General features: G+C 40.8%; 1 protein-coding gene across 2 annotated transcripts in view; it reads left to right on the forward strand.

Annotated features, from left to right (window-relative positions):
• PRTG (protogenin) overlaps nucleotides 1–27,749 on the forward strand; it is a 75,809-nt gene that overhangs the window by 36,471 nt on the left and 11,589 nt on the right. For both annotated transcript variants that reach the window (XM_038146977.1, XM_038146978.1), the window contains exons 11-13: nucleotides 203–391; nucleotides 25,304–25,399; nucleotides 25,960–26,146. In XM_038146977.1, coding sequence (XP_038002905.1) covers nucleotides 203–391; nucleotides 25,304–25,399; nucleotides 25,960–26,146 — 472 coding nt within the window. The remainder of the gene's footprint in view (nucleotides 1–202; nucleotides 392–25,303; nucleotides 25,400–25,959; nucleotides 26,147–27,749) is intronic.

A 27,749-nucleotide genomic window follows, 5' to 3' on the forward strand; every position in this document is an offset into this window, starting at 1 on the left:
TAAATTAAGTTGTTAGATTTAGGTTCTAGGGAGTCAGATATCATAAGAAAGAAATAATTACATGACTACACAGATGAGTTAGAATCAAAGTCTGGAGTGAAGTTTGGACTGATTTTCATGCAAAATCATCCAGATTTTTGCATGAAAAACAGCTTTTTCCAGGATACAAGACTATTTTCTGTCTGTATTTCTGTAACCACAGCACCGAAGTCTCCTGAGCTGCGTTTGGAGCCCATGAACTGCACAACCATTGCAGTGCAGTGGCAGCAGGACGCTGAGGACCCTGCAGCTGTCACGGGCTACAAACTGTACTACAAGGAAGAGGGGCAGCAGGAGAATGGACCCATTCTGCTGGATGCCAGTGACCTGGAATATACTGTCAGTGGTTTGGGTGAGTGGACAAAATACCTCCCAACTCTTTTGGAAGACTGTGACACCTTAGAGAGCTTAAATCACTAGACCTGTAAGGCAACAGAGTTAGGTTTGGCCACCTATTTTGCCAGCAATAAGCTTTGCAATCATGAGTTAGGCTGCTGAGGGAATAATCCTCTCACAAAATGTGTTGCACAATGCTTAGATAACCAGGTGTTGTAAATCTTGTGTAAGTTGGAAGGACACCCAACTACTTATCACAAGATACAGAGCTTAGTTAGCAAATACTGCCAGTAAATGACATGTCTTTTTAATATTCACTTTAATATGCAGGTTTTTAATATTTTTGGTGTTTATGCCTGATTAGAAAAAGTGAAAGATTACTACAAAACACCAAAGATTTTTCTCTGCTATTTTTAGCCTATTTCTGTCTTACTCATAGCCTTTGTCACAGGTATACTGCATGACAAGTACTGCTTGTTCAACATAGAAGCAAGTAGCTCTTGTACATGCTTATAATCCTGGTAATATTTTTAAGGAGTACTGGTAAATATTTGCAGGACTGAGCACAGAGCTTGCTGAGTACCACTGGAGTCCTTCCACTGATTACCTGACTCTCTTTCCTCCTGTAGCTCTTGCAATGTGTATTAGTTCAGATGTGTTGGGATCATCCCAAGGTAGAAGGTGCATTGTTTACATGCAGAACTGAGAGTTTCTTTCATCAAAAGATGCAATCTATCACATAATCAGTAAAAGTAATGTAGGACTTGACACTTGCTGTTTGAAATGTGTTGAGATAGTTTGCTTGGTGGTATTGTGGAGAGTTAATCTTGACTAAGTTGTCAAAGTTGACCTGCAGTCTTAACTAGGTCAAGTGCCTGCCTGACCATGCTCAAATATTCTCATCTGCTGCATACAGTTGAGATACAATTTTAGGGGAGATTTGAGAGGAGTATTCTGGTCTGTTAACTGGACAACTGACCATCTGTGACCATTTCTAGCCAGAGCATCTGGCAGTGGCCGACTGTTTAACAGAGCCGTGAGACAAAAGAGCACTTTTGAGAGCATAGAAAGGATGTGGTGTCTGTGTGTCCTAGGACAGAAATGCATAAATATTTTTCTTATTATGCAGTAAAAAGCTGTAATTTCAAACATGTGCAAACTTATTAACAATGTGATCTACATGATATGGATTGTGTCAGTACACTAATATTCTTCAGATGAAAATACTATTTTATAGAATTATATTAAAAGCTATATTATCTGTGTGGTTTTGTTGGATTTACTTTCTATTAAGCATATAGACAGATGGGAAAATGAAAGAAAAGTGAGTTTGGAAATTACAATTTTCACATGATCACAGCTGTCTGAATGGCAAGAAGGAAGAATTCATGAGTTAACCATTCAGTCATGATGCGTATGATGTGTTGAGTGTTTATTCTTTATCATAATTCTCAGTATCTAAATATGGTGACCAAAACATGATACATTCCAAATACTCTGATTGCTGTTATTTATAATTTTTGACATCTACATAATTTGTGCTGCTGGTTTCACTGAAGAGTAGTTGTTTGTTTGGTTTTTTTAATGGGATGTATTGAGTTACTTGAAGTGTATATCAAATATGAATTTTCCTAAGTTTCTTTGCTGTTTTTTTTTTTCTTTATAGCATTTACAGTAAAAGGCATTCATCACTACAGCTACAAAGGCTCAGCTCAGGAAAATTGATTAGGTCATGATTTTCCACTGCTAAGATGATTACTTACACTGCAATTTGGAAAGTTCACAGAGACTTCTTGTAGTGATAGTGCCTGTCTGACTGCTCTGTCTGCCCTTTGCCAAACTGCCTGCTTGAAATACTTATGCATGCCAAATTATTTCTTAGAAAGCAGTGTGCAGCCAATCTTCTGTCTCTGGCAGCTGCACACCTGGTGATTATGGCAGGTAGAACTGTATGCATTACATAAATCCACAAAGACTGTAGCCACATCCACACATTAAGAACGTGATTTGTTCATCTTTTTATTTCTTGTGAATAATTTAAGTAATTTGGACCAGTATATTTATTTATTTATGCATTAAAAAATTAAGAATAATTTTTATTAGGAAGTGTCCTACCTGGTACAATTGGAGGTGTAACAAGGCAAGCCACCACGCTGGGGTTTGTGACTGTGGTAAACTGATTTTTCATGAACTGGACAGAGGCTTTGAGGACTGATGCTCTGTCATCCATTTGCTTCTCCTGAGGACACTAAACTACTGATTTATTGACAGAATCTTTAAAATGAATGTCTTCATCATGAGCTACAGGAATTAGAATAATGCAAGTGTGAAACTTGAAGGGGAAAGGTGCGTGTTAAGACTTTTGGTGTAATGTATGTTGAATAATATGGTCAAAAGGAAAGGTTATTCCTAATTTGAAAGGATATGCTCACAGTCCTAGGTGCTTCCCAGTGGCAAAGAAGGAGCAGTTTCTCGTGTATTATCTGTTGCCACTGAATGTATATGGCTTCCAAACACTCCCTCTTCATGTCTTTGTCATGACCTATGGCTGCCCTACACTTCCTGTCCTCTTGCATAGTTAATAAACTGCAGGTAGACTTGTAGTGACGTTTAGAGCATGTCAATACATCTGTCCATGGAACTTTCTGCAGATGTTGGTAACAAATGCCAGTTCTGCAAGATATGTGTATTAAAGAAGATATTTCACTTACCCTGTGGCAATTAAAGGGCATCACAAAATGAGAGTTCATGATTGTCTCTAACCAGAGAGAACATTAGCATTGTTATTGCAAGCACTGTTGATTGCTTGGTTGTTGGTAGCTTTGATATAACTAGTGTAAATGATTGCAAATGTCTACAGGAGGACTCTTGATGGAAGAATAATTATGATAGATAAAGCAGAATCAGCCATGTTAGTGTGAAATAGATTACAATGATTAAACATGGAATGTAGCAATATGAATATTATGCTGCATATTTTTAGTCTCTTGTTGGTTCCTACCTTGTGTTCTGAGATGTGACCTCTCTTTCTCCAATGTAGGTCTACTCAGTTCCTTCTGTGTGTTTTAAAACTGGATTATTTACATGATAGTCACCATGTAAATAGAATTAAATCATCTGATCATTTATTTTCAAAATAAATATCCACAGTTTCACATGGACGTTTGTTTGTGTTAAAGGTCTTTGCATTTATTTTTCAATAGCAGGGCATTTCCTAGTCCAGTGTAAAATTCCATTATTACTTGAATGTGCCACAGGAGCAGACCCTTGGGTGCATACCATGCATTTTTGCCTCTATTTTTAATTCCTCCATTGCTTCCTCCTGGTCTAGAAATTTTTCCCTCACAGAAAGTCTTTCATTGTGAGGCTTGATAAGTCAGGTAATGGTTCAGGATGTGTGTTCAGAAGCTGGAGTGAGTTTTGCTGGTGGAAGAATTTGTTGGGGAACCTTCTCGCTGTGCAACAGGAGAAAGATTGGCAAAACTTGAAAGTTAAAACAAAGCGTCCAGAGAAGCTCAGCTCCCCATTTAAGTGTGTTCAGATTATTCTTTTCAAAGAGTATTTAAATCATGTGCACGTGCATCTGTGCCTCCATGAAGCTGGTATCACGGCTGGGCTGAGTGGAGTGTTTGCCTGTCGGAGCTCACTGGGTTTGTAGCTGTATCACTTGGTAGGGAAGTGGAGCCTGTGCAAGGATGGCAGTGACTCAGAAGAACCCATCTGAAGCTTATCTGGGAGGATAAAATCAAATTCAACTTCTTGGTTAGCAAACTCAAGAAAGTGTGATCAATTCTAGTGCAGTGACACGAGAATGTTTTTCAAGCTGCCTGGAAATCTTAATCACTGAACTTCATTGTTCAATTCTTATTGTGCTGGTAATTAATTAAATGAATGCCACTGGTGATGTTAGTGTGCCTTTAGCCTCCAAGCCTTCTACACTTGGAGGGAGGGAGGAAAGCAAGAATTCATTCTGCTAATTCATTCTTCCTTGGCTGCTGTGTGGGAGCTGTACCACCCTGGCGCTGGCAGTTACATGAGGTGTCAGGAAGTTGCACTTTGGTGACAAGGCAGATGTAGGGTCACAGTAAATGCACCCAAAACCCTGAGGCCAGGAGGCACTGGCAGAGATGTGCACACATTCTGTAGGTGCTCTTTTGTTTTTTGCTTCATGATGATATCAGAGTAACACCTCTCACACAGACACCTTTAGGGGATGGAAAAATGAGTCTGTTTGCTTTGGTGAAAATGCCTCGAGCCTGGGAGCCCAGAGCTCCTTGGCCTTTCCCCGAGAAGGCCCCTCCCCATGAGAGCCTGGGCGTCTTGTGCTGGGAGCATTGTTGCCTCTCCAGGGCCTGGGGCTGCAGGGGCACTTGGAAGGAGCTGCCAAGTGTGGGATGGCCATGAAATGGAGTGTATGGAGTGTGTTATAAAATAAACCATTAAACTAATAAATTGGTTGAGGATTCCTGGGAGGCTTGGAGACATTGCAATGCAAGCTTTCTCTCTGGGAAAGCTTCTCCTGTGCTGATGGGGTCATCTGAACTGTTTAACATGAGGTGCATAATAGCCCTGGTACTTCTCCTGTGACCCTGGTTTTACATTACCCATTGGCATTTTTCCCTGCCCCAATCTAGTACTTTTGGAAAAGAAACATTAGATTCTGTCACACTCCTGTGTGTGATGTACTCCAAAAAGTTTGGTCTTAATCAGAAAATCTTCCCTGTCTGAAAGCTCTTTTATGTTCTGCCTCTTCCCTTACAGAGAGGAGAAATAAAGCAAAGTGCATTTCCCAATGTTCCTTGACTTGGACAATATTTCCAAGTGAAGAATTTGTCAAAGTCTGAGTGACTTTGACACAAAGGCACATTTTGTGACCCTGCATGGCACTCCCCTTTGGAAAGGGAGCTTCTGCTGAAGAATTAGCCAGACACCTATTACACTTAGGATTCCCCCAGAGACTTGGCCTTCAGTTGTTTAATTTCCCTGGGATCTATTTATATTGTGTTACAGCCATGACTGTAGCTAAGCTTTAGTTCAGGGCAGCAAAGATGACAAGGTCATTCAACAGTCTATAGAAATTGAATAAGGGTGTGTAAGAAGAGTCCGTGCAAAGAATTCCTCCAATTAAGCTGCCTGCTGCACATCACCCAAGCTTCTCTTGTCATGATCCTGTTAAAGTGCTTTAAAGTTTCATAAAGCTGATAGGGTGGTGAGATGGCACGCAGCAGTTTCATTTGCACCATATTGCAAATGAATGTGCTGGAAAAATGTCAGTTTTAAAAACTTAATGACATCTCTGACAGTGTTGATGCTATCTTTCTTAAGAATTGCAAATGCTTAAGTATTGAGAAGGAACACTTAGTGCATTTTGTGTGTTAATGCAGTCATTTCTGAAAGCTGGGGCTGTAATTTCAGTTTTATCCCATGTTTTGTGGATGCCAAAATGTAGTCTCACATGCTTGTATCTGACAGTTCTGGAATACTGAACATTGTGTATATGGGAGTTGATATTGCTTTTTGTTTATAAGTTACTGTGGAAATTTAGTTTGGAATTCCCATACAAATTCAAGGAGCCAGGCATTCCTACAGTTTAATGAAGTGATGTGAAAGAAACACAGGTTTTTCTTGAGAAATACTATTTTTTTCATTGTTAACTGTTCTCAAATGGCATTAAAGAGAATATAATTTAGTATAACAGATGTACTTTTTTTCTGCTTGAGGTATTTTACATCAGATCAGACATCCACAAGTAGTGAAATGCTGATTTGAGCAAAAAGACAGCTCTGTTAAAAAAATAATCAGAAATTCCTTTAGTTCTTAAAAAAAGATCAACTAAAAGCTCAGTTTTCTTGCTTGGAAAACCAGATGATTGCACTGCCTGCTGTATATACTGTGGTCATTATATTTACATTGTTACATAGTGGAAAGTGTGTAACAGCTCAGTAGGTGACCAGGACAAATATTATCATTTATTTCCACTGTTTACAGCTGGGTCAATCTAGTGTTTACTCCTGCTGATTATATCCTTAAACTAAACCTCTTATCTGTCAATTCTCCTGATTGTGTGTAACAGCCTTGCTACTACTACTTATCAGCTAAAACATAAGGGATTTACTGAGAGGGGAGGAGGAATTGGTCAAACTGCACAGGAATAAAACCAAAAGCCCTGGAAGTAAACTGGGTATGTTTAAAATCAGCTAACTGTGACCCCTTTCTCTTCCCCAGCCATGGCAGATGATGTATATTTGTAGTTAACAAACCCAAGCTCTTGCCTAGTCCTGCTATGATAGTGCTTCTATGGCACCTCAATAAACGAGAGACACACATTCCTTGCTCCACAGTCATGAAAGACAGACCTGTCACCACTCTAAATGAGTCTGTCTTCCAAATGCAGACATGACATATCTGCATATCATTTTTTCCTGTTTTTTTTTTTCCTTTCAGGTTTTGAAAGTTAGATTATAGATTAGAAGAGAGAATGGAGGGAGTTTCATTACCCTGTAATTTTTTTACCTGTAAGATATCAAAGCAAATGCTTCTTTGATAAGCTTTTACCTCTTTTATATAAGAACCATATTGCATTTTACAGGCTGTAAATGCACACAGAGATCAAACTGGGTTTTGTGTTTTGTTGTGATTTATAAACTGCTGCATCATGTTTTGTTTCCAGTGTATGGCAGTGCTAGTAATTTCTCCAGGACTGTTTGTAGCAGAGATCTCCCTTTAGGCTTAGATTTAACATCCATGCTTGTGGAAGACAAGACTGAGAGGCAGAAGCAGGGAAGGCATCAAATCTCTGTCCTTTGTGGCATTTCTGCTCGTGTCCCTGTTGGTCTGTGTGCAGCTGGGTTGTACTGGGGAATAGCAGGAGGCTGCCCAGTGCAAACACACTCACACAAGGTGACCAGACACTGGTTCCAGACTCACCCACTTGGTTCGTGCCTTCCTTATGGAAGGAAAATACTGCAATGCTCTGCTTAGGTGAAAAATTGATTCATCAGGGTTGTAAATTGAATTCTTACTGGGCAAAACTGAAGCTGATGCTGGAGTCTGTGGCCCTTTGTTGGAGGTTGTCAGCCAGGCTTCCATTACATCAACTCTGTCTTGGGCAAAGCTCTGTTTAAGCGCTGAGTGGGAATCCCAGATAAATATCAGCTTGTTCTGAGCAGATTTGCTGGGGAGTAGCCAGTTAACTGTCAGCTGCTAATGCTGCATACCTTCTGTGCAGTTCAAATGACACATCTGTAAAACACTGTAATGCCTTCCTTCCTGTGTAGTTCTGCCATTATTTGTTTTGCGTTGTGCAATATTGCAGATTTGTATCATTAGTGCATATTTTCACTTTAATTTTTGTTCTTAAAAAGATTGATTTGTCCTCTATGCTGTCTGTCAGAATTTAAATTTACGTCTATTAAAGAAATTGGATTTATATGTTTTTCTAAACCACATCACAGTTACTTCTGCCCATGTTTTTTGGTTTTTTTTTGAAAGTAAACATTATTTTCATACAGTTAATTTCTGGTGGAAAGGTCTAATTAATTTTTAATGTCTTTGCCAATTTTAAATTGCATCATCAAGCCTCTCTAGGTTACCAATTCAGTCAGTAATCAATTGCAGTAGGCACTGGAATACTGACATTTGTAACATCTGCATTAGCAGTATAACTTGTTTTGGTGTTGATTAAAATGTTATGTATGACAGACACTTATGAAGAAGAATCCCTGGGCTTTCTTTTACTTAGATACAGAGTCCTGGAATGGCTGTAAAACTCGTGGAAATATATAAATTTGTCAGCATGATAAGCACTTAATCTTGGGTCAGATAGATGCATTCTTGCTCTCTTAGTTAAAATCTTTAATGAACAGGTAGATTGTGTTTTGGAACGATTTTTTATGTCTAACATATTTTTATGTAACCTTCTGGAACCTGCTCTGGTCCAGTTTGAACTCAGTTATCTGGGAAAATAGGCATGATATCCTCATTTAAACATGCCTTGACTTTCAACTTCCCAAGCTAGTGGCTCTTTAAAGCGGAAGGACATGGCAAAGGAGTAGATCCTCAGTGCAGAATAAACATTGAGTATACTGTACTTAAAAAAATCAAAATCAAGAGTGCTAAGACAATTTAAGCCCTACCCTAAAGAGATACTATGAGCTGTCAGGATGAGGGAAGTGTCATTGTTTGGGACAATGCCTTGTAGCAATGTTAAAGGTAATAATGTAAAGATACAGCTTTGCTAAAGCAACAGGAGCAATTATGTTCCATGGGCCCACTCCAGCAGCATGGAGGGGTGTTGCCTATTTTTGAGACTTTTGCTTCCTTATCAACTGTCTCCATAATTGAGTTGGAGACGTTTTTCTCAGGGGATCAGATTAATTGTGTCACAACTCAAAGAAATGGAATCAGGGATGCTTCAAAGTAGGAGAAGATTTTTTGCACTCCGGCAAAGGAACTTGCTAGCCTGTAGTGAAGAAAAATGTGTTGCCCTCAGGGTATTTAAAGGTAAACTTTTCCATGGTGGGAAAGCGATTAGAATCTTGCAGGAAATGCTCTCTGCGGTCCTGGGGTAGGAATTCCACCGTTTAGAGCTAAACCTGTGTGGGAATTCAGCTGGGAGATTGTGTCATGTTGATTGAGTAACAGTTAGGATGCATGCAAATAGTGTTGCATTGTTCATTTGCTGGAGCTGAAGGATAAAATTTGCTTCATGAAAGGACACATTGATCACTCCTTACAATAAGAAAGTAGTAAATAACTTTAGATTAGGAACCACCAAATTGTTTTTAAGTGTTGCAATGAATATGTAATAAGTACGTTTTGATAGCTCTAAAGTAAGAGTGACCACTAAATAAAGACTTAATTTCTTGAAACTGGAAATTAAGTTAAATGTATAACCCCTGTTTAAAGCTAAAAATGAGCAAGCAGATAATGATGGCAGGAATGGCCAGATAAGTGGTAAAGTTTCTTAAACAAAACAACAAAATAAACCAACCCAAAGAACCCCAGAAATCTGAACTGCTATGTATATTCCTGCTGTACAATCCTTTTCAGATTTAAACAGAACTTTAAATATGGTGTGTGGGTTTTTTTCCCCTCCTTTTTTTTTTTTTCCTGTAATGAGAGGATTTGTCTCTGGGAGACAGCATTATTTAATTTGCTATTTATTGGACTTCATTAGTAAAATACTTAAGTCTTGGATTGCAAAGAAACTGCTCCTTGGAGAAAGCTTAGAGAAAACTCCTGTTATAGGAAATTAAATCAACATTGTCCATTAATCATACTGCATGTCAACCCCCAGACCTCTCTTGATTGTTCTTGGTGAATGTGAGGAACCATTAGATGTGTGAGGTCCTTAAAGGTCTGAGTAAGTCAAAGGGGAAGAGTTTAAAAAAATGCCACCATTAGCACATGAAAGAGACTTCAGAGTGGACAGAAGAAAACATTTGCTGTACAGGGCTAGTTACATTTCTTAATTTTTTTTTCCTTTTTTATTTATTATTTTCTTCCGTTGTTAAACAACAATCCAGATGTTGTGATCCAAATGTTAATTTAATTCATCCTGAAGCTTTTTTTCATTAACTTTTTTTTGGGGTCATGTTACCAGTTGTAGTTGTATGGGAAAGGTAAGAATAGGGGATCTTTGTAATTTCTGTGTTAGTGATAAGTAAACACACTTCTAAAGCTGAGCTAATATGTCTTCTGGTAGCTTCCCTGTCTTGAGTAACACTTTGGTTATATATTTGCCATGAAGGCATTATTGCTTACAGAAGCATTTTTTCAATTTTGGGAAAAGATGCAATTGTGAAAAAGTGCATGTTTGTTTTTTTCAGGCTTCCTGGAGTCACACTTCTGTGGCAAAGGAAGGGGGGGATGCAGGAAGTGGGGAAAAAAACAATCTTGTGTTGGAAGAAGCCCCTCTTGCTGTAAAACATCTCTTCCAAACCTGGGATTTTAAGTTTTTTTTTTATTTCTTTGTTTTTAGTGGTGTTTTTTTTTGGGGGGGTGTTGTTTGTGTTTTTTGCTTGTTGGTTTTGTTTTTTATTTTTTGGTTTTTTGTTTTGTTTTGGGGTTTTTGGTGGAGTTCTTTTTGGGGGGTTGTTTTTGGTTTTTTTGTTTGCTTGTTTTTTGTTTCTAGTCTTAGAAAAAAGGCTTAGTATAAGTAAGATTTGCATTAAAAAGTGCGTTTCAACATTTATACTCACTTTCACAGTGTTTTTTTACCTTTATCATAGCCAAATATTGTACCCCTATTCAAGCTGATTATCATTCAGAATAAAATCACTTGTTGCTGCACGTGCTTGTAGAAACCAGGACAGGGAAATCATTCTGATCCTCTTTGGTTGATCTGTGAAAGACTTGAGTTTTCTGTCTCTGGTGTCTGGTGGCATCCAGTTGTGCATGCTGGGCATCTTTGTACAACTGACACTTTTGTATACTCAGACAAAGGAGGAGTATACAGAATCCTGTATACAAATACACCTTGAAAATGTGGATTATTTTAAAGCTGGTTGAACTGGAGATGTTTTGGGATGGTAGGTAGGATTATGTATGGGGGAGAAGAGAGAGACAGATAGGTAGATGTTGCACTACTGTGCCTTTAATCCATTTACCAGCTTTCTCCCTTGTATGTTCAAGGTGCAGGGAGGGCTGTGCTCACAGCCTGCTGCCCAGCTCAGTATGTGTGTGTCTATATTTGCATGTGTACATAGACATTGCTGGGAGAAAAATAGGATATCTTTTTGATCCTCTTTGTCTTAGCCCAGCACTTCTCTATCACAAGCATACCTCTCACTGTGTTAGTACTTTGTATTCATTGTTATTTCCACGATAATTTCTAATGGCTTAACTTGGCCTTTTTTCTCTCTTCATGTCTTGGCTGCCTTCTTACAGCTTCTCACCTGCCTTTATTTATAATCTCTCATAGTTTCCCATCAGCCCTTGTTTCCTTGGTGACAATCACTCGCCTTAGAAATCTCTATCTGTAGCACTCCCTACCAGTTGTTCATGCTGGAAAACTTTTCTCAGAGGTGGCTTGGATGTATAAAGTCTGTGTGCTATCCAGGCAGAGTAGGCAGGCACACATGGGCTGTGTTTGATATCACTGTCAGGCAGGGATGTTCATCCTTCTCCTTCAGAACTGACAGCCAGATCTTGCTTCCAGCCAAGCCAATGAATTACCTGAAGAAAAGCACCAAGCACAGTCCAGCTGTAGGACAGAAAAGTGAGCTGCTCGGTGTGATTCAGAGTCAGGCACCGAGCAGGGCACTCCAGCTGACCCAGCAGTGCCTACACCTCCCTCTTTCCCTTGAGCCTCCCTGTTGGAAGATCTGTCTCTCAAGGGTCATCTTCCCCCTTACCTGGAGGAGCCTGCCAGTGGGACCTCAGAGTCTGTGCTGTCTTATGTGCCCCTGTGCAGGGCAGCTCTGCCTGGAGCATCCACCCTAGGCAGTTATTCTTATTTCCACTTTTCTAAAAACACGTGTTCATCTGTCTGTGCTAAGAACGCATGCCGTGCTCTCCCAGCAGCTTGTAAGCATTCCCATGAGTTTCCCAGGTGAGTGAGTGTTCACTGTCCCATGGCACACACGGACACCTGGAACACAAGGAAGAGAAGGGTCATTCCCATGGACTGCTCAGGTACTGATGGTTTAAGCTGAGTGTGACAATGATATCCCTGCGGTCAGTGGCAGAACTGAGCTGTGAGTGTCCAGCTTTCCAGCTTTGCATTCAGTCTATTAGATAACAGCTCCCCCTTGAGGGAAATGTCTTTTGTTAATAAACTCCTAGCTCTGGGATCAGTGGAGGTTTTTGGGTAGGTTTGAGGGTCACAGTTTCACCGGGCTGAATAAAACAAAGCGGACTCATGGTGGCTGTGCCGAGTCCTGAGCAGCTGCCAGGGCTCCCTCTGCTGCCTTGGGATGTTGTTCAGCTCTCAGAATTCATCCAAGTGCAACTCAGAGCACAATATAGTAGCAAAAGGCGGCACTTTTGGAAGAAAGCACCCCACATTTCTTGTGTACTCTGTGAATTCGTGCTGCTGCTCTCTGTGCTTGCACACTTGTGACACTTGTGTTGGGGCACAGGGATGGGTGGGAGGTGGCAGGGGAAGGCAGTGGCACCAGGGAGTGCTGAAGGGTGAGGGGACCAGGCTGGCTTCTTTCAGCAGCAGCACAGCTAATGCTGCCTTGAAATGCTCATCTGCAGGCTCAACAGAGCGTTTGTAAAACTGAATTGATGATGGGAAGGCCTTTCAATTGTACAGAGTGAGATAGCTAGCTAAGAGTTAAGTAGCTGTGTGTTTATTTTACTTAAGCAATCAATCAGTCAGACTGCTTTCCACTTCCTAAGTGTTGTATAAACTTCATATGCAGGGGGATTACATCAAGATAATTTTCTTCTCCTTTTTTCAATCAAGATATTGGTATAGGTTGAATTTAAATCTTGAATGCATTAGAAAAGTTAACAAAAATAACTTTCATTATTAATTGTATCCCACTTGTTTGCTCTCTACCTTTCAGTTTGTTAATACAATGTTTGACAGGTATTAAATGCTTGTTCCTCACAAAGATATTAAATAATACAGTAGGTAAGGCAGAAGATTTACATTATAACTTGTCTGTGGTCAAACATCTGGACAACAGTAGCATTGCTTCCTATGAAAAGTGATTTTGCTTATTAAAAAAGAAAAAAATTAAACATTTTGAAGGAAAAATTTAAACCAGAACAAATTCCCACATATATAATTCTGGAAAATACTTTACAGATATAAGAAACTTTCTAGAAGAAAAGTGCACAGTAATTAAAATTCTCCTACAGTTTCTGCAGTGGTATACTTTCTTTCCTATGTTGTTATTGTTATCCTTTAAAGTACAATAGTTTTTACCTGTAGTAAACACTGTCTATATTAAAAACATATAATGTTGTAACCCATTTCCATGTGGGGAAAGATATAATTTTGTCTTTACGAAATGCCACAAAGTGTAAAATAAGTCGTAGAAGTTGTGTTGTCAACCAGAAGAGAAAAAGATTTTCAAAAGTTTGAGGAAGCCTAAAATCTTTTAGACTACTCTTCTTATTTAGATGCTTCTTTGTGTGGACATTAAGCATCTTGTAGAAGGGTACTCAGGCCACAATTCACTGACTAAAGAATTTAAGCTCCTAAGAATATTAGGTCCAAATTCAGATTGCACATGTTGACCTCTTTTGCACCACCTGCAAGATTTGTCTGTGGTGCTTTCAAGAGTTGGTGTTTCAGAAACTTGGTCTTAATTAAATAGTCTTCAAATAAACCACTAACATCTATTTAACTAAAGGCAACAACATCATTAACTTGCACAGCTGCTGCCACTAATATAGACTGAGTAATCTTCCTGATAAATGATCTTAGAAAGCAGAGTCTTGGCCTGGAAAGAGATGAACACAAGATGTCATTGAAATACTGTTTTGGGAGGAATCAATGTGGAGAGGAAAAGTTATTATAATTTTTACAGAGAAGCAGGTTGTCATGGCCTTCTAGATGGGTATTTTCAGCATGCTGAAAGCACTCAAAAATGAGTGTAAGTATGTATATATCAGGCTTCATTGCCTGGTGACAAGCTGTCACTTACTGTGGTCTTTTAATAAATGTTTCTGTGCAAATTCATATCATAAAACTCATTATGAATAGCTTCTGCCAGTGTGCCATTGGATGTAACAGTGGTGAATATTAGAGCCAAGGATGTTGTAGGGTCCTGGATGTTTCTATTGTCATTACAAAAGGAAATTTTCTTTAGGGCACGTTTTAGAAGTTTGGGATGTGCTGTATGAAAATATAAAGGGTAAAAATAACACTGCTCTGCCAAACCATTAGAGAGGTGGTTCAGCATAATCTAAATGTAATTAAAATGAATACCCTTCCTAAATGTCAAAGATATGCAACCAGTCAGAGACAGTGAAGGGAATGGGGCCTTTAAGAAGATGGGGAGGGAAAAGAAACAGACATGTTCATGTATGGGAGAGATCCTGCAATGCATTTCACAGCTGAGGAAACAGAGCCCTGTGTCCTCAGGCCATCCCACTTCAGGTGGAATTACATGCTGAGCCAAGGCATTTGAGATGACCTCTTTACAAGTCCTGTTAGCTGTCTTCCCTGCTTCCTGATTTACTAATGTGTAATTGGAAAATATTTAGCATTGTATGATGGATATTCAATGAATAATTTATATTAAAAGCAGTGTAATAGAGAAAGCTCAATGCCACCCCTTTTGTAGTTATGTGGTTTTTTTTTTTTAATGCACCTGGATTTAACTTCAGCAAATTAAGTATGAGGGTTGTAATATTAGCAGTAAATGTATCAGTCTAGCTGGCAGCTTAAGACAAATGGGTCAGTTTAGCAATTTCACTATAAAATTTGTCAGCTGTCTAGGTTAGTTTGCCCCCCTTCTCCTGTATTCCACCAATGAGTGCCAAATTTTAAGCTTCCTTTAGAGGCTGCTTTATTTACATCTGCAGACAGTCTGTATGATAATAGCCCCAGGCCCATGGACAGGAGTGCAGGTGGGTGTCTGTGTGTCCTGCAGTGCCCCATGGCTGCCTGGTGTCCCTGCAGTGGGAGGGAGCCCTGTGTGAGCAGAACAGGGCCTGTGACACCTGCAATAACAGAACATCCTGCTGAAGGCTGGGCCCTAATTGTAGATGCAGCTGGATAGAGCCCATGTAGCCAAATTTTGCCTTAAGAAAAATACAGTGGTGGTTTCCCCTCGCATGTATTTTGTTTGTTTTCCTGTAATGATGGACTTGTTTGACACTTAACAAGTGGAATGTGTTTTAGTGTAGTTCCTTGTTACCCTCTGAAGGAGGAAAGAGCCAGACTGATTTCTAGTTGCCCTGCCTGAAACTTTTGCATCTTGCAGTCATGCTTGCAACAGCACGGATCTTGAAGCCTGAGATCTGAGTCACCAGACCACAGATGTTTTTGCAATGAAACCGTGCACCTCCTACAAAGTCACTGTGGTGCAAGTAATGATAGATAGTGTTTTCATTTTGCTGCACAAAAGGGTCAAAATGGCACGGAGAGTCCATGACAGACCAGCAGAAAATGTTGGTTCTGAAAGAAAATTTATATCATAGCTCCAGGGGAAAGTTTGGGCGCTGTGAACAGATTGCCTTTGTCATTGTGTGCAAACGCGTTGTTTGTAAGGTGATGCTGGATGTCAGGCAGTCAGTGCATATGTGTGATAGATCTTGGTAACTAAACAAATGTTAAGCCAAATTTGGTAAAGTGCTTATTGAATTGTGTTTAGGTGTATATTCTGGAAGCATTCCTCTTAGCATGAAGGCCAGGCAAATTGTCTAAACATTCTTTCTATCTGCAGCCCAGAAATGTTGGTCTCTCCACGGGGGAGATCATCTTTTCAGCCTCTTGCATCTTACAGAAAAGACCTTTTAAAGCATGCTCCCGTTTTGTAGCAGCATTTCTGTGTGGGTTGTTTCTTTGCCCTTTTCCCGAGCCACTGCAGTAATGTTTGATTCACTGGCAGCGTTCTGTCACTTATGCAGGGCTCAGTGCTGTATGTAAGGGAACCTGTTGTGTGGGGTGGCACATCCTGTTTGGATCACTGCATGAATTCTCTGTGGACATGTGTGTGTTAGTAACTGGGGTAATTACAGCTCTGCTGGCTCCTTCGGACACTCTCTCCCTCCCCCCTCGCCCTCCCTTTCTTCGTGCAGAGATGGCCTCTCTACATAATTCCATTAAAGTGATTGTGCTCGGAGGGGTGGACTCAGGGGCAGTGCTCTCATCTTTCAAAGCAGGACCAATGAGCTATGTGCTTTCCACTGGGCAGCAACAAAAGAAAAGGTCTCTTAGAAGAAAAGAGGAGCACAAAAGATCAAAATTAGGTGTTTGTCCAGGCCTCTGGTATTGCTTTCAAGTTAGCTTTTGAGGGCTCTCTTTGAAAATGGTGAGCCAGGCTAGTTAACATAAGGGTGTCTGCTGGTTTAGAGAGCACTGTTAGAATAATATTGGAAGAGAGAGCTTTTTGCTTGTGCAATTGAACAGTTCTCTGAAATGCAGGAGAAACACAGGGACTGATGGCAGACCTTACAGGCGTGGTGGGAATGTCCTACACCCGGGAGGAAATAGAGAAAACTTAAAATCCTTGAGATTGGCTTCACTTATTTTAAAACAAGATTAGAAAGCTTTAGATAGTTGTTATTTCTGTGTGCTGGGAGCTCATCCTGCCCTGGCAGCCCTCCCCCAGCAGTTTTTGTATGAAGCTGCTGTTGCTGATGGTGGGCAGTAGGAGAGGTGATGTTTTTACTGCAAGGGGGTGTGAGGTGTTGTTTGTCCTGGGGCCCTCTGAGGGGATAGCACAAAGCTACAAAAGGGATACAGACCCTTTTCAGATTTAGACAAATAAGCGAGAGCCATCCAAAGCCGTGGAAAGCCAGACTGTTTAGCTGGATCAATTCACATGTGTCATATGTTCCAGTTTCTACCAAAATAAACTTTTACAACGTTGTACAAAGAACAAATTGCTTAGTTTTTACTCCAGGTATTTGGTTTGCAAAGGAAAACATGAGTATCACAGGCAGTCTTTGTTCTATCTAGACGTTTAAAGTTACCTTTAAATTGAAAAAGAAGTCATGACATATAAAATATTGGTGATTTGTAACTACTCAAACTATTTTAATGTGATATTAAAAGGTTGTTATTTAAAATTCGATCAATTCAGTTGTGCAACCAATTGCAATTCCAACTCATTTAAAATAAAAGAAAATAAATATTATTATTTGAAGCCAGTAATAATGCTCAGAAATTGCATATCCAGAGCTTCTACAAGTTTTTAAAGACTGTAATAGAATATGGTGTGTTTAATTGTTTAATGATGTGTATAAATAAGGTAAAAGGGCTTTTTTTAGAAAAGTGGAATAAAATCCAGTACTGAAAATCTGAGAGGGAATACCTGCTTTAGAGAAGAGCAGACCTGAGTCTGTATCATCCTCCTGCCTCCCAGCTCTGTGTTTCTGTTTGGCTTGATGCGCTTCTCTCTATCCTTTTCCTCTGGTACATTTGAAATGTATTTGCTTATTTTCCTAATAAGTTTCTGCTGTATTTACATTACTTTGCTTCAAAAGTACATTTTTAAGGATAGTATTTCTCAGTGCTCTTCCTTTCCCACCCTTCCCCCTTAATAATTCCCCTGGACCTCTGTTGCTTGGAGCAGACTTTGGCTAGCCCCAGATTCGGTGTCAAAGGCCGTGACCCGATGTCAGAGCAGCCCATGCTGCTGGCCTCTTCTTTGAATAATTATCTGCAGTTTATTGTGTTGGAGGGATGGGCTTGGGGGCAGCACAGTCACCCTGGCAAACCAGACCAATGAGCTCTCCAGCCAGACCACTACTCAACAATGGACCTGTAGGTTACACAAAAAATCCAGCAGCACAAAAGATTAAATTAAAAATGGACATTTGGACACAGAAGTTTTGTCCTTAGAACAACTATTTTTTCAGTCTACTTTCAACTGAAAGGAAAAAAATATTATTTTAAATTTTGTATGCAAGATAGAATAAAGTTAAAATATTTTCTTATCTCCTTCCTTAACTATTAGAATTGCCATACTGGCTGTTGCTTAAGAAGTTGTTTCTTGGTTTTAGTCACTGAACTCGGCTTAAAACATCAAGACACCAAACCTTATTTTTTTTCCTCTAGAAATTTAGTGCTGTACCAATTATTTTATAAACAAGAGCCACCAGTAATTTAATTTCTTTCAATATTTTCCTTTGCAATTGTTGAGAACAGGGATGTCCAAAACAGGCATGAAAGTGTGTTTCAACAGTAAATGATAGTAAAATGTCCATTTTCTTTCATCTTCCCTATCTTTTCCTCCCTGCAAAGAGGACTTAAAATGTCTGAAATCCAGATTGTGGGGTGCTGTCTTTTCTTATCAGGACTGAATGAAAGGCTGCTGGAGGTGGACTCACTGTTCTGGAGGGGTGGAAAAAAAAAAAGAAGTTCTTTCATGGTCTGACCTTGGATTCTTTCTTAATTTTATCTAGCCCTGACCTGTTGGCTCTGCTCTGGCTCCTTTCAAGGCCTTCAGAGCTTCACAAACATGCAGCAGCTGAAAGAAACAATGACAGGGCTTTTAGGGGCTGCAATATTACACTCTCTTGTAACCTTGGCTAAGTAGCCTGTAAACAGATGCTTTCTCTGAAGCATTTGCCAAAAAGCCAAAATTTTGGCTCTGTTGATGTCAGCAAACACTTTCTTACACTTTTGATTTAGGACTCCTGTATTCAATATAAGCTTCAGCTGAATGAGCAGTCACCCAGAGTGTGCCTCATGTGTACAATATATAAAACCTGCTATTACAGGTTTTATACTAATCTTTAATACTGTAAATTTAACTAGGACAGAAGAAATGTATGAAAACAAATTATCAAAATCTAAATGGGTTAAACTGATTTGAAGATAGTGTTAATATGTAATCAGGACATTTGTATTTCTCTGCATTCTTTTGAGAAGGGAGGATGGAACTGAGTGAAAAAAAAATCCATTTATTAGGATTTTTCATTGGCTGTGTTGTTAGTGTCATGCTGCTTTAGTCTTAGAGAGTTTTAATAATGTGATACAATACTGAAAATGGAATTTTTGTTCCTGTGAATGTGGAGGTGACTTTATTTTTCTTAGTAACTTTTTCTAAAAGTTGGATCTGTGCAATCTTCGTAATTTAAGAATGAGGTAGCTGCATTATAAAGTGCTTCACCAGCTGCAAAGTGATTAGAAGCACGTTTCTGTTGTTAGTGGTTTAAGTGCAAATACAGGCATTTAATCTTTGCTGCCTCCCGTTTTTCCAGCTGTGTCCACTGGAAGTGCAGGAGGACACCCCCCGGCTGCCGTGAGCCATAACTGTGCCAGATGGAATGAACCTTCCCCTCCCCGTGCCACCTTTATCACTTGGGAATGGCTTCAAAGCAGAGACCCTCGAGTTGCCTCTGCCTACCACTGTGTATATATTTACTAGACCATCTATTCTATCCCAGGGTTTGAAAACTAGGCTCTGAATGTTGAACCTGTGTTTAAACAATAAATAGGCATGATTTGAACATCCTAAAACCATAAGTGTTGGAAAAGAAAATGGGAATATCTGAATATGAATATTTCTGACTGACAGCTGTTTTGTAGTTGCAAGTTTTCCCCTTCCTGAAAGAGAAATAGAAGATTTACATAGAAGCAAGGCTGATGGCAGGAGTAAAAAATACTGAGTAATTTCAAGCTGGTGCCATAAAATGTAGATGTTCCAATGGAGTGTAGAGTAACAGAACTGCTAATAAGTCAAGTCTCAATTCTTTGTGATATTTTTGCAGTTTCTCTGTTTCTCACATTCAGACAGATAAATAGCTGTGGTTCTTCCTCCATGCTGGGAAATGAAAAGAGTTGTCACCAAACCAGGCTGGAACATCTGAGTTCAAGAATTTTTCTTGAAGAATCTATATCTTCTGTGACCTTCTTTTCTGCTTTCTGACAAGCTAAATATAATCTCTAAGATTATGTATCAGGGATGGAGGAAGACAGTGAAATACACCAATAAATCATTGTCATCTGAATTCTTACTGAAATTCAGCTACTGCAATATTTTAAGTGTTTCCAAGTTACCAAGTAATCCATGTTTTAAATTATAGCTCAACTTTTTTTTTTTTGCTCATACTTGCAGTATTTAACTCTGTTCTAGTTTTTCTCTGAGGTGTAGAACCCATTCATAGACTCAAAAAATGAAGGCAAGGCTCCCCCATGTGTCTCTCTGTTGAAAAGAAAGACCTACCATGGTTGGATCTGCAGGACTCACTCAAATGTTTATGGGGGAGTGAATGGCAGGATATGGGGTTCCAGAGGAATATCACCAGGGAGCAGTGCCCTACCTACAACAACTGCCATGGGAAGATGAGGCTGGTCCAAAGTAAACTGCAAACCAGTGATTTTGGGGACATAATCTATTTTGATATTTGAAGTTAGTCAAAATAAGGCATAAACAGAGGATGTAAGATACTTTTTCATACTCTTATTTTATAGGAATATTGTTTCCAGAAGCAAAATCTGTGCCTCTCATTCATGTGTTCTTAATGCTGATAGATTTGGTTACATAAAAAAGGTGTGTGCAGCAGATCCCTTGAACTGTGTGAAGCTACTCCAGCTTATCACATGCACTCTGTGATGTCTTTTAAGTCAATCTCTGTGTGTTCCAGAGGCACTCTTAAAATAAAATATATGAATTAGCTTTGTGTTCCTATCAGCATCACTACCAACCCCCTGAGTTGTACAGTGTAGATTTTTTGTCCTTTCCACCAGCTGATTTAAGTAATAACAATAATAATGCCTATTAAAGACCTCTAGATGCTGTGACAATTTTAATGCAATCTAATACCAACAACACAAAACCCCCCAAATTATACTTAACAGAAATAAATAACTTTAAAAAATTCTGCCGGTTGGTAAATAGGCTACAAAATTGTTCCTGTTCACCTTAGGACTGGGAAACAAGCCTTCAACTTCTACACAACATTCTCTTGCAATTGCAAGAGAATTAATTGAAACAATTCAGTGTTACCAGTTATTTAGAGAAGTTTTCAAAATGCAGAGATGAAATCTTGATGTGTGTTTTTTTTTACTCAAGCTGAATTTATGTTGAGGAGACTGAGTAAATCCCTGCACCTGCTTTGTTCCTGAAGAGCTGTGATTTTCTGGGGAGGGATGTGTTCCTCCTGGGTCTGTTATGAGCAGGACTGTTTCCTCCAAGCCTCCTGTGCATGGATGGTACACAATGGATTTGAGACTGTCAGTCCCCAGGTGGCCATGCTATCCCCAGTCTTTTATCAATGATTTATGTGTTTCATGTGTAAACTACTCAAGATACCAGTGCTGGTTAAAGATAAAGCTCCTGAAGTTTGTTTTCTCTCTATGGATGTGTCTGGCTTTGAGTGTTTGATCCAGCTGGTGAACTGTGAGATGGAAAGTGTTTGTGCCAGGTGTGTGTTGGGATTGCCACTGAGGAGTAAATCACATCATCAGCCTGAAAATAAAATGTAAAATTGTAAAAAAATATTCTAAACAAAGGCTACTTCAGACAAAAAAAAATTCCTGCCACCTCATAAAACAAATAGAGAGCAAATAAGTGTTGGAACTGAGGCAAGTCTTTGGCAGAGCTTTGGTTACTGTGTTTGGCACATGGTGAAAAGAACTAGCAACGTAGATCTGCATCCTTGGTGGTGTTTTGGTCTGGTTGTTCCTTACCTTATGTGCGTACTCTATGAAGCAAGTTTCAATCAGTTTCTATTGCTGCTCAGTACACTGCCTTTAATGCTTTTCTATTCTCCTTAGGTGACTGTAGCATTTGGGCCTTCCTAGGCCAGTACATAAGGTACTCCTCCCTCCTCAGTTACTGTCTCAGTTCTGAAACCAGCAGATGGGTTTAACCATAGATGCCCTAATGTGTGACAGCTTAAAAATTATGACATTGCTTTTGGCTTGACCTGGTCCTGCTAGCAATTGAACCATGATATCATGAAGTGGAAATAATCCTGTTTTTCAGATGGTATAGACCGGTTTACTTTTAAAAAGGTTTTTCTATATCAAGATAATTCTGCTTGAAACTTCTTATGTTATACAGGACTAAGAAGAATAGCATTTAATATTGTGCTACTTCTACATGTAAAGTGTTACTGATACTTTAAGTAAGATTTTAAAAACATGTTTTTCTCAAAGACATTTGAATTTTTTTGTGGGAGTTAGATTTTTTGCCTTTCTTCCACATCCCATTATTCTTCCTTTTCTCCTCAATCAAGTGTTAATGAGGAATTCAGTTTAAAAAAAATGCAGTGAGGATAAACAGACCTCACAGGCTCCTCATTCAGCTCAGCAGGGCACTAGAGCTCAGCTATCCCTCATTTCACAGCAGAGATGATCAGTTCTGGGTGAGCACTTTCAAAGGCCAGGGAGTTTTTGAAGGTGCTCGGCAGGATGATGGATGGACGGCCGTGCCTGTCACGCTGTGTCCTGCGGAAATGCGCGGGGGCCGCGGGCGGCGGGGCAAAAGCCGCGGGCAGCGGGGCACCGGGCGGCTCCGGGCGCTCAGCCCTGCCCCGGCCCCGGGCTCTGTCCCATTCCCGGGCTCTGCCCCGGTCCCAGGCTCTGCCCCATTCCCGGGCTCTGCCCCGGTTCCCGGCTCTGCCCCGGTTCCGGGCTCTGCCCCATTCCCGGTCTCTGCCCCGTTCCCGGGCTCTGCCCCATTCCCGGGCTCTGCCCCGTTCCCGGGCTCTGCCCCATTCCCGGGCTCTGCCCCGGTCCCAGGCTCTGCCCCATTCCCGGGCTCTGCCCCGGTCCCGGGCTCTGCCCCGTTCCCGGGCTCTGCCCCGTTCCCGGGCTCTGCCCCGTTCCCGGGCTCTGCCCCGGTTCCGGGCTCTGCCCCGTTCCCGGGCTCTGCCCCATGCCCGGGCTCTGCCCCGGTTCCCGGCTCTGCCCCGGTTCCGGGCTCTGCCCCATGCCCGGGCTCTGCCCCGGTCCCAGGCTCTGCCCCGTTCCCGGGCTCTGCCCCGTTCCCGGGCTCTGCCCCGGCTCCGGGCTCTGCCCCATTCCCGGGCTCTGTCCCATTCCCGGGCTCTGCCCCGGTTCCGGGCTCTGCCCCGTTCCCGGGCTCTGCCCCGTTCCCGGGTTCTGCCGAGCCCGGCCGGCACAGGGCACTGGTTAGTAGCAGTCTCCGCAGCGTTGGTCCCAGAGAGGTGTCAAAGGTGTCCTGATGGCCTCTGATTTAAATTCTGGCTTTGTTTTTGAATCCTTTGGCTGCGCGCTAATGTGCATGTTTCTAGCGCAGGCTGAGAGCCTGGCAAGGTGTTTCTGCTTTTCTGAGATGCATGCTGAAATATTCCTCAGCAAGGCACCCTTGATTTTAGTGTATTCAAATCACTTGGGACTCTTGAAAGATTTTTATAATTTGTCCTTTTGGTTGGGCCAAGTGTTCTTAAATTCACCTTGCATTTTTACAATTTTTTTTAAAAGTGCAATTTTTTACTTGTAACATCTTACTATTTTTTCTGAATTTTCAATGTTGGAATTCCATATTTTCTTTTATCACATGCTTAAGATTATTCTGTGTGTTTGTATCCATCTCCATTTTTTCTGATTTGTAATTTGTTGCTTAGGAACAGCTGATGTCATCTGTTGTAAAAGTACTATTGTAAAGTGAAAAAACCTTCAAAGCAAATGAGAATTTTACTCTAGTTTAAAAAAATGTGGTTTTTTCTTTTATTTTCTTCTACATTTCTTTATTTACATTCCCTGCTAGTGATGTTAAAGGCTTCAAAAAATGGGAATGGCCTCCTCTTGCCTATTCTACCATTATGGTCAAACACCTCAAAGAAATACTTCAAATATAATAGTCCAAATACAAGAGCCCTTTTGCTTTTGCCCCTATATTTAGATTTTGGTAAAATAACCTTTCAAAAAAACCATAAAATACATAGAGATAGTAACTCTACCTAGTGATATCTTATTTACAGATGATATGGGTAACTACAGTACAAATAGTGTCTATTTCAAAATAAATACTAAAGGATTTTATAAAGGGCATTATTAGGAATTTACTCTGCTACCTTTACAGAAGCATCCAATCATTTTGTTCAGATGGCGTTGCTGGTGCAGTGACTGCAGAGGGAGCCAACGATCTGATGGAAACAGCAGTCCTATTCCTGGTCAAGAAATGTCAGCACTTACTTTTCCTGTCTATTTCATGAGAGGCCACATCAAATCTCAACTAAAAGGAGAAAGGGAAGGGCTTATTTTGAGAAGGGACAATATTATGGTATCTTAGGGCAAGGAAAAAAGGCATGAGCAAGATCAGCACACTTATATAACATCTGGACCTTCCAAAAATCCTAATTAAAAGCAATATGTTCATGTCATTGGTAGAGGAGAATATCCCAGTGCCTGCTTTAGTCCTGGGGTGAAGTTCAGCTCATATGAATTGGTAGCAAACGCTGCCACCCTGCAAATCATTCTTGTGTGCCAGGGGTTGGTTGCAAATGCAGTTGCAAGGGAGTAGCTGCAGGAAGCAGAGCAGCCACCCTGGTGCCTGCACTCAGCCTCCTGTGGGTGCCCCACGCCATCACCACTTAGAGGGCTCCAGGGCCCTTTCTAACTCATTCCTCTGCAGCAATTTTTCACTTGGATCAAGGCCAGCACGTCATCAACAGAACAGAGAAGCAGCAAACTGAAATGGGGCCACCCAAAGGTGTGGGCAGAGAAAGGAAATGGGGAGAGCCTTCCAACTTGGAATGGTGACCCTCTAGGACTGTGCCAGAACCAGCTTTCAAGAAAATATATGGTGGCAGAATTTCCTAGTCAAAGCATTATTAACAATCCCTCTTGTTTCACAGTTTATCTCCTTCAGAGCCCGGAACCAAAACATTTCCCATTTCTTTGCTGTCCTGCCATTGCTTTGACTGCCCTGCTTCCATGCAGCTTGTGTATCCAGAAACAAATGTTGGTGTCTGTGGACCTCCTGCTGTTTGTTTTAACAAATCTTTGTTAAAGGTCTGAAAACAATATGCTGAATCGTACTATTAAATCTAGTTCTGTAGCTGTTAAGGTGTGGCTTTGTTACAGATAGAAATGTGGTATTTGTCCTATTCCCACTGATTCTGTTACAAACCTTTGCTTTAGGCTATTGCAAGTGAGACTGGGAGATAACTGACTGTTTCTGAGCAAAGAATTGGGGGAATTTGAAGGGCAGGAGAAAAAGACAGACTTCCAGGGATCCAGCCTGTCCATCAGTCCACTGCTTGTAGCAAACAAGTTTTGAAACAAACTTTCAGGATCATCTATTTGTCTCACTATCTGTAAAAGTCCAATTCTTTTTTTTCCTTGAGCTTAATTATTCCTTTGCTCTTTCTCCAGATCCTAGAAGAAAGTATCATGTAAGGCTGCTGGCATACAATAGTATGGAAGAAGGTTATCAGGCTGACCAAACAGTCAGCACTCCAGGATGTGTCTGTAAGTGTTGTAGTTGCATGAAGAATCTATTGAGAGTTGAGGGGTTTCAGGGTCCCAGCAGCTCTGTGTTTTTAACTTTTAAATAATGAATTAATTTTGTGTAAAACAGAGAACAAGAAAGATCATATCAGTGACAAATACTGCCTTAGTCATCCTGCAACTGAGACAGAGTCCTGTGTCCAGTGTTCCTGGACCACAGTTGAAGAAAGAAGACAAGCACATTTCCTTCCCTTGCTGAACTATCTGCATCATCTGACATATTGTATCTGTATCTTATGAGAGATTTATCTCTTTTTCTTGTCTCTGCTGATCGTTTTGACTTCATTTTTGAATAAACAAGTGGGATTGCAGAAATGATACAGGACATGTATTGGGTTAGGAGAGATCTCTAATAGCTTTAAGACCAGACTAGCTATAGACCCAGATTCCTGGGTCTGAATACCAGGTAGTGCTGGGTTAGGGAAGATTTGTATCTGAACTGTGGGCTCAGACCTCTTCATGTAAGCAACATCTGTACACAGTGCAGTTATTAACTCCTGCTCCTATTTTGTTTTTAACAGCTGTCCGTGACCGCATGGTGCCGCCGCCGCCACCTCCTCACCACCTGTATGCCAAAGCCAACACCTCCTCGTCCATCTACCTGCACTGGGGCAAGCCTGCCTTCACCTCTGCCCAGCTCATCAACTACACCGTGCGCTGCAACCCCGTGGGGCTGCAGAACGCCTCCCTGGTTCTCTACCTGCAGACGTGAGTGCAGCTGTGGGGACTCTTGGGTTGCCAGTTCCACATCCTTCCCACTCGCTTTCTACTCTTCTGCTCCCTTTTAATTTTCTTTTACTAGCAACAACTTTTATTTCCCTCAGAGGATTGTGTGTTTTGCCCATTGGCTGCTAGGGGTTTTTTAAGATCTATTCACAGGACAGCTTCATTCTCTACCAGTGATCCTTGGTAGTGTTGGGTCGTTGGGCTAGCTCTTTGATTGTTTAATGTCTTTTTAGCTGTCCAGGTTGAATTTAATTCTAAGCTCTTTTTCAACTATACAAAAGGCCATACTATTTTATAGGGCAAAGATGGGACTTAGTCCAGTGTCTGATTTTAAGACCGAAAATGAGAATTTTTGAGGGGCTGAGCATTTCATTGTGGGAATGCCAAATTCCTGAGCGTGTGGCACCCTGCCAGAGGGAAGCTGAGTAGGATTGCTTGCTCTGCAGACAAGCAATGTGTGAGGCACAGAATGGCTGAACAGGGAAGGGAGCCTGCCTTGGGTTCCTGTTCAGCCTCTGCCCTGGTGGTGTGGGAGCAGAACACTTTGCTCCGTGCTGGGGGCTGTGGGGCTGCTGAGGGAATCCATGTGTGTAGCTCCCTCAAAACTTCAGTTTACTCAAGCCTCTAAATAAGAAAAACACTGTCTTAAAGGATAAATAGTTTCCATCCTTATATTCGTGGTTTTCTCTTCCAAGAACACATCTGCTGCTGTATAACTCCCAGCTTAATGATTAGACACAGTATAATCACCATGTAAAGTTCTTAGTGTGCAATGTGGAGCATAGCAATGAGCGCTGCTTTTTGTGATAGGATGAGGCTACTGCAAGTACTGGTTACTGCCCCTGCAGTACAGAAGATGAAAATACTAAATGAGATTTAATAAAGCAATATCTGTAGAGTAAGACCATTTTAAATTGAGATTTAATCTTGCTGGGGTATTATCATCCAGAATTAACCCTGGCATATATGAAAGATTTCCCTCTGCCCCAGAATCAAAGTAAAGTGAAATGTCTACAACAGACTTTTTGATCAAACTGTAAACTGCAGTATTATAATTAATAGAATCAATTCTGCAATTAATATATTACTAAATATTGCTACCAGATCAGTAAGGAGCATTCATACTCATCTCCTAGACATGACATGTGGAGGCTGTAAGTGGAAGGGATGTTGCCTGTATAGCCTCTGGGTATGAACTGGGAAGCAGATCCACGTGCCTTGTCAGCTGTGACACTGATTGCAGTTTGTTACTCCACCTTGAAGCACAGTGTCCTATGGACAAGTGTGGAAAGAGCTGAGTTTGGGATACCTGCTGGTGATTCAGACAATAATATTGTTTGTGCATCAGCTGTTCAAGCAACATGTATAAAAAGCTGAGCTCACATCGATTGACAGCAGATACAACATCCTCCTGAGAGCTCCTGGGCTGGTGCAATTGCATTTCCAGGTAGGCACCCCAGCTGTGCCACGTGTCTGGACTTGGACTGGTGTGTCCTGTGTGGAACTGACATGGGAATCTACTCATGTGATTGAGGCATTTGATTTGGGGATCTTCAAGTCAACTGCTGCTGTTTAATACATTTTA

This window comes from Motacilla alba, chromosome 10, assembly GCF_015832195.1.
Source record: "Motacilla alba alba isolate MOTALB_02 chromosome 10, Motacilla_alba_V1.0_pri, whole genome shotgun sequence".
NCBI classification, from domain to species: Eukaryota; Metazoa; Chordata; class Aves; order Passeriformes; family Motacillidae; genus Motacilla; species Motacilla alba.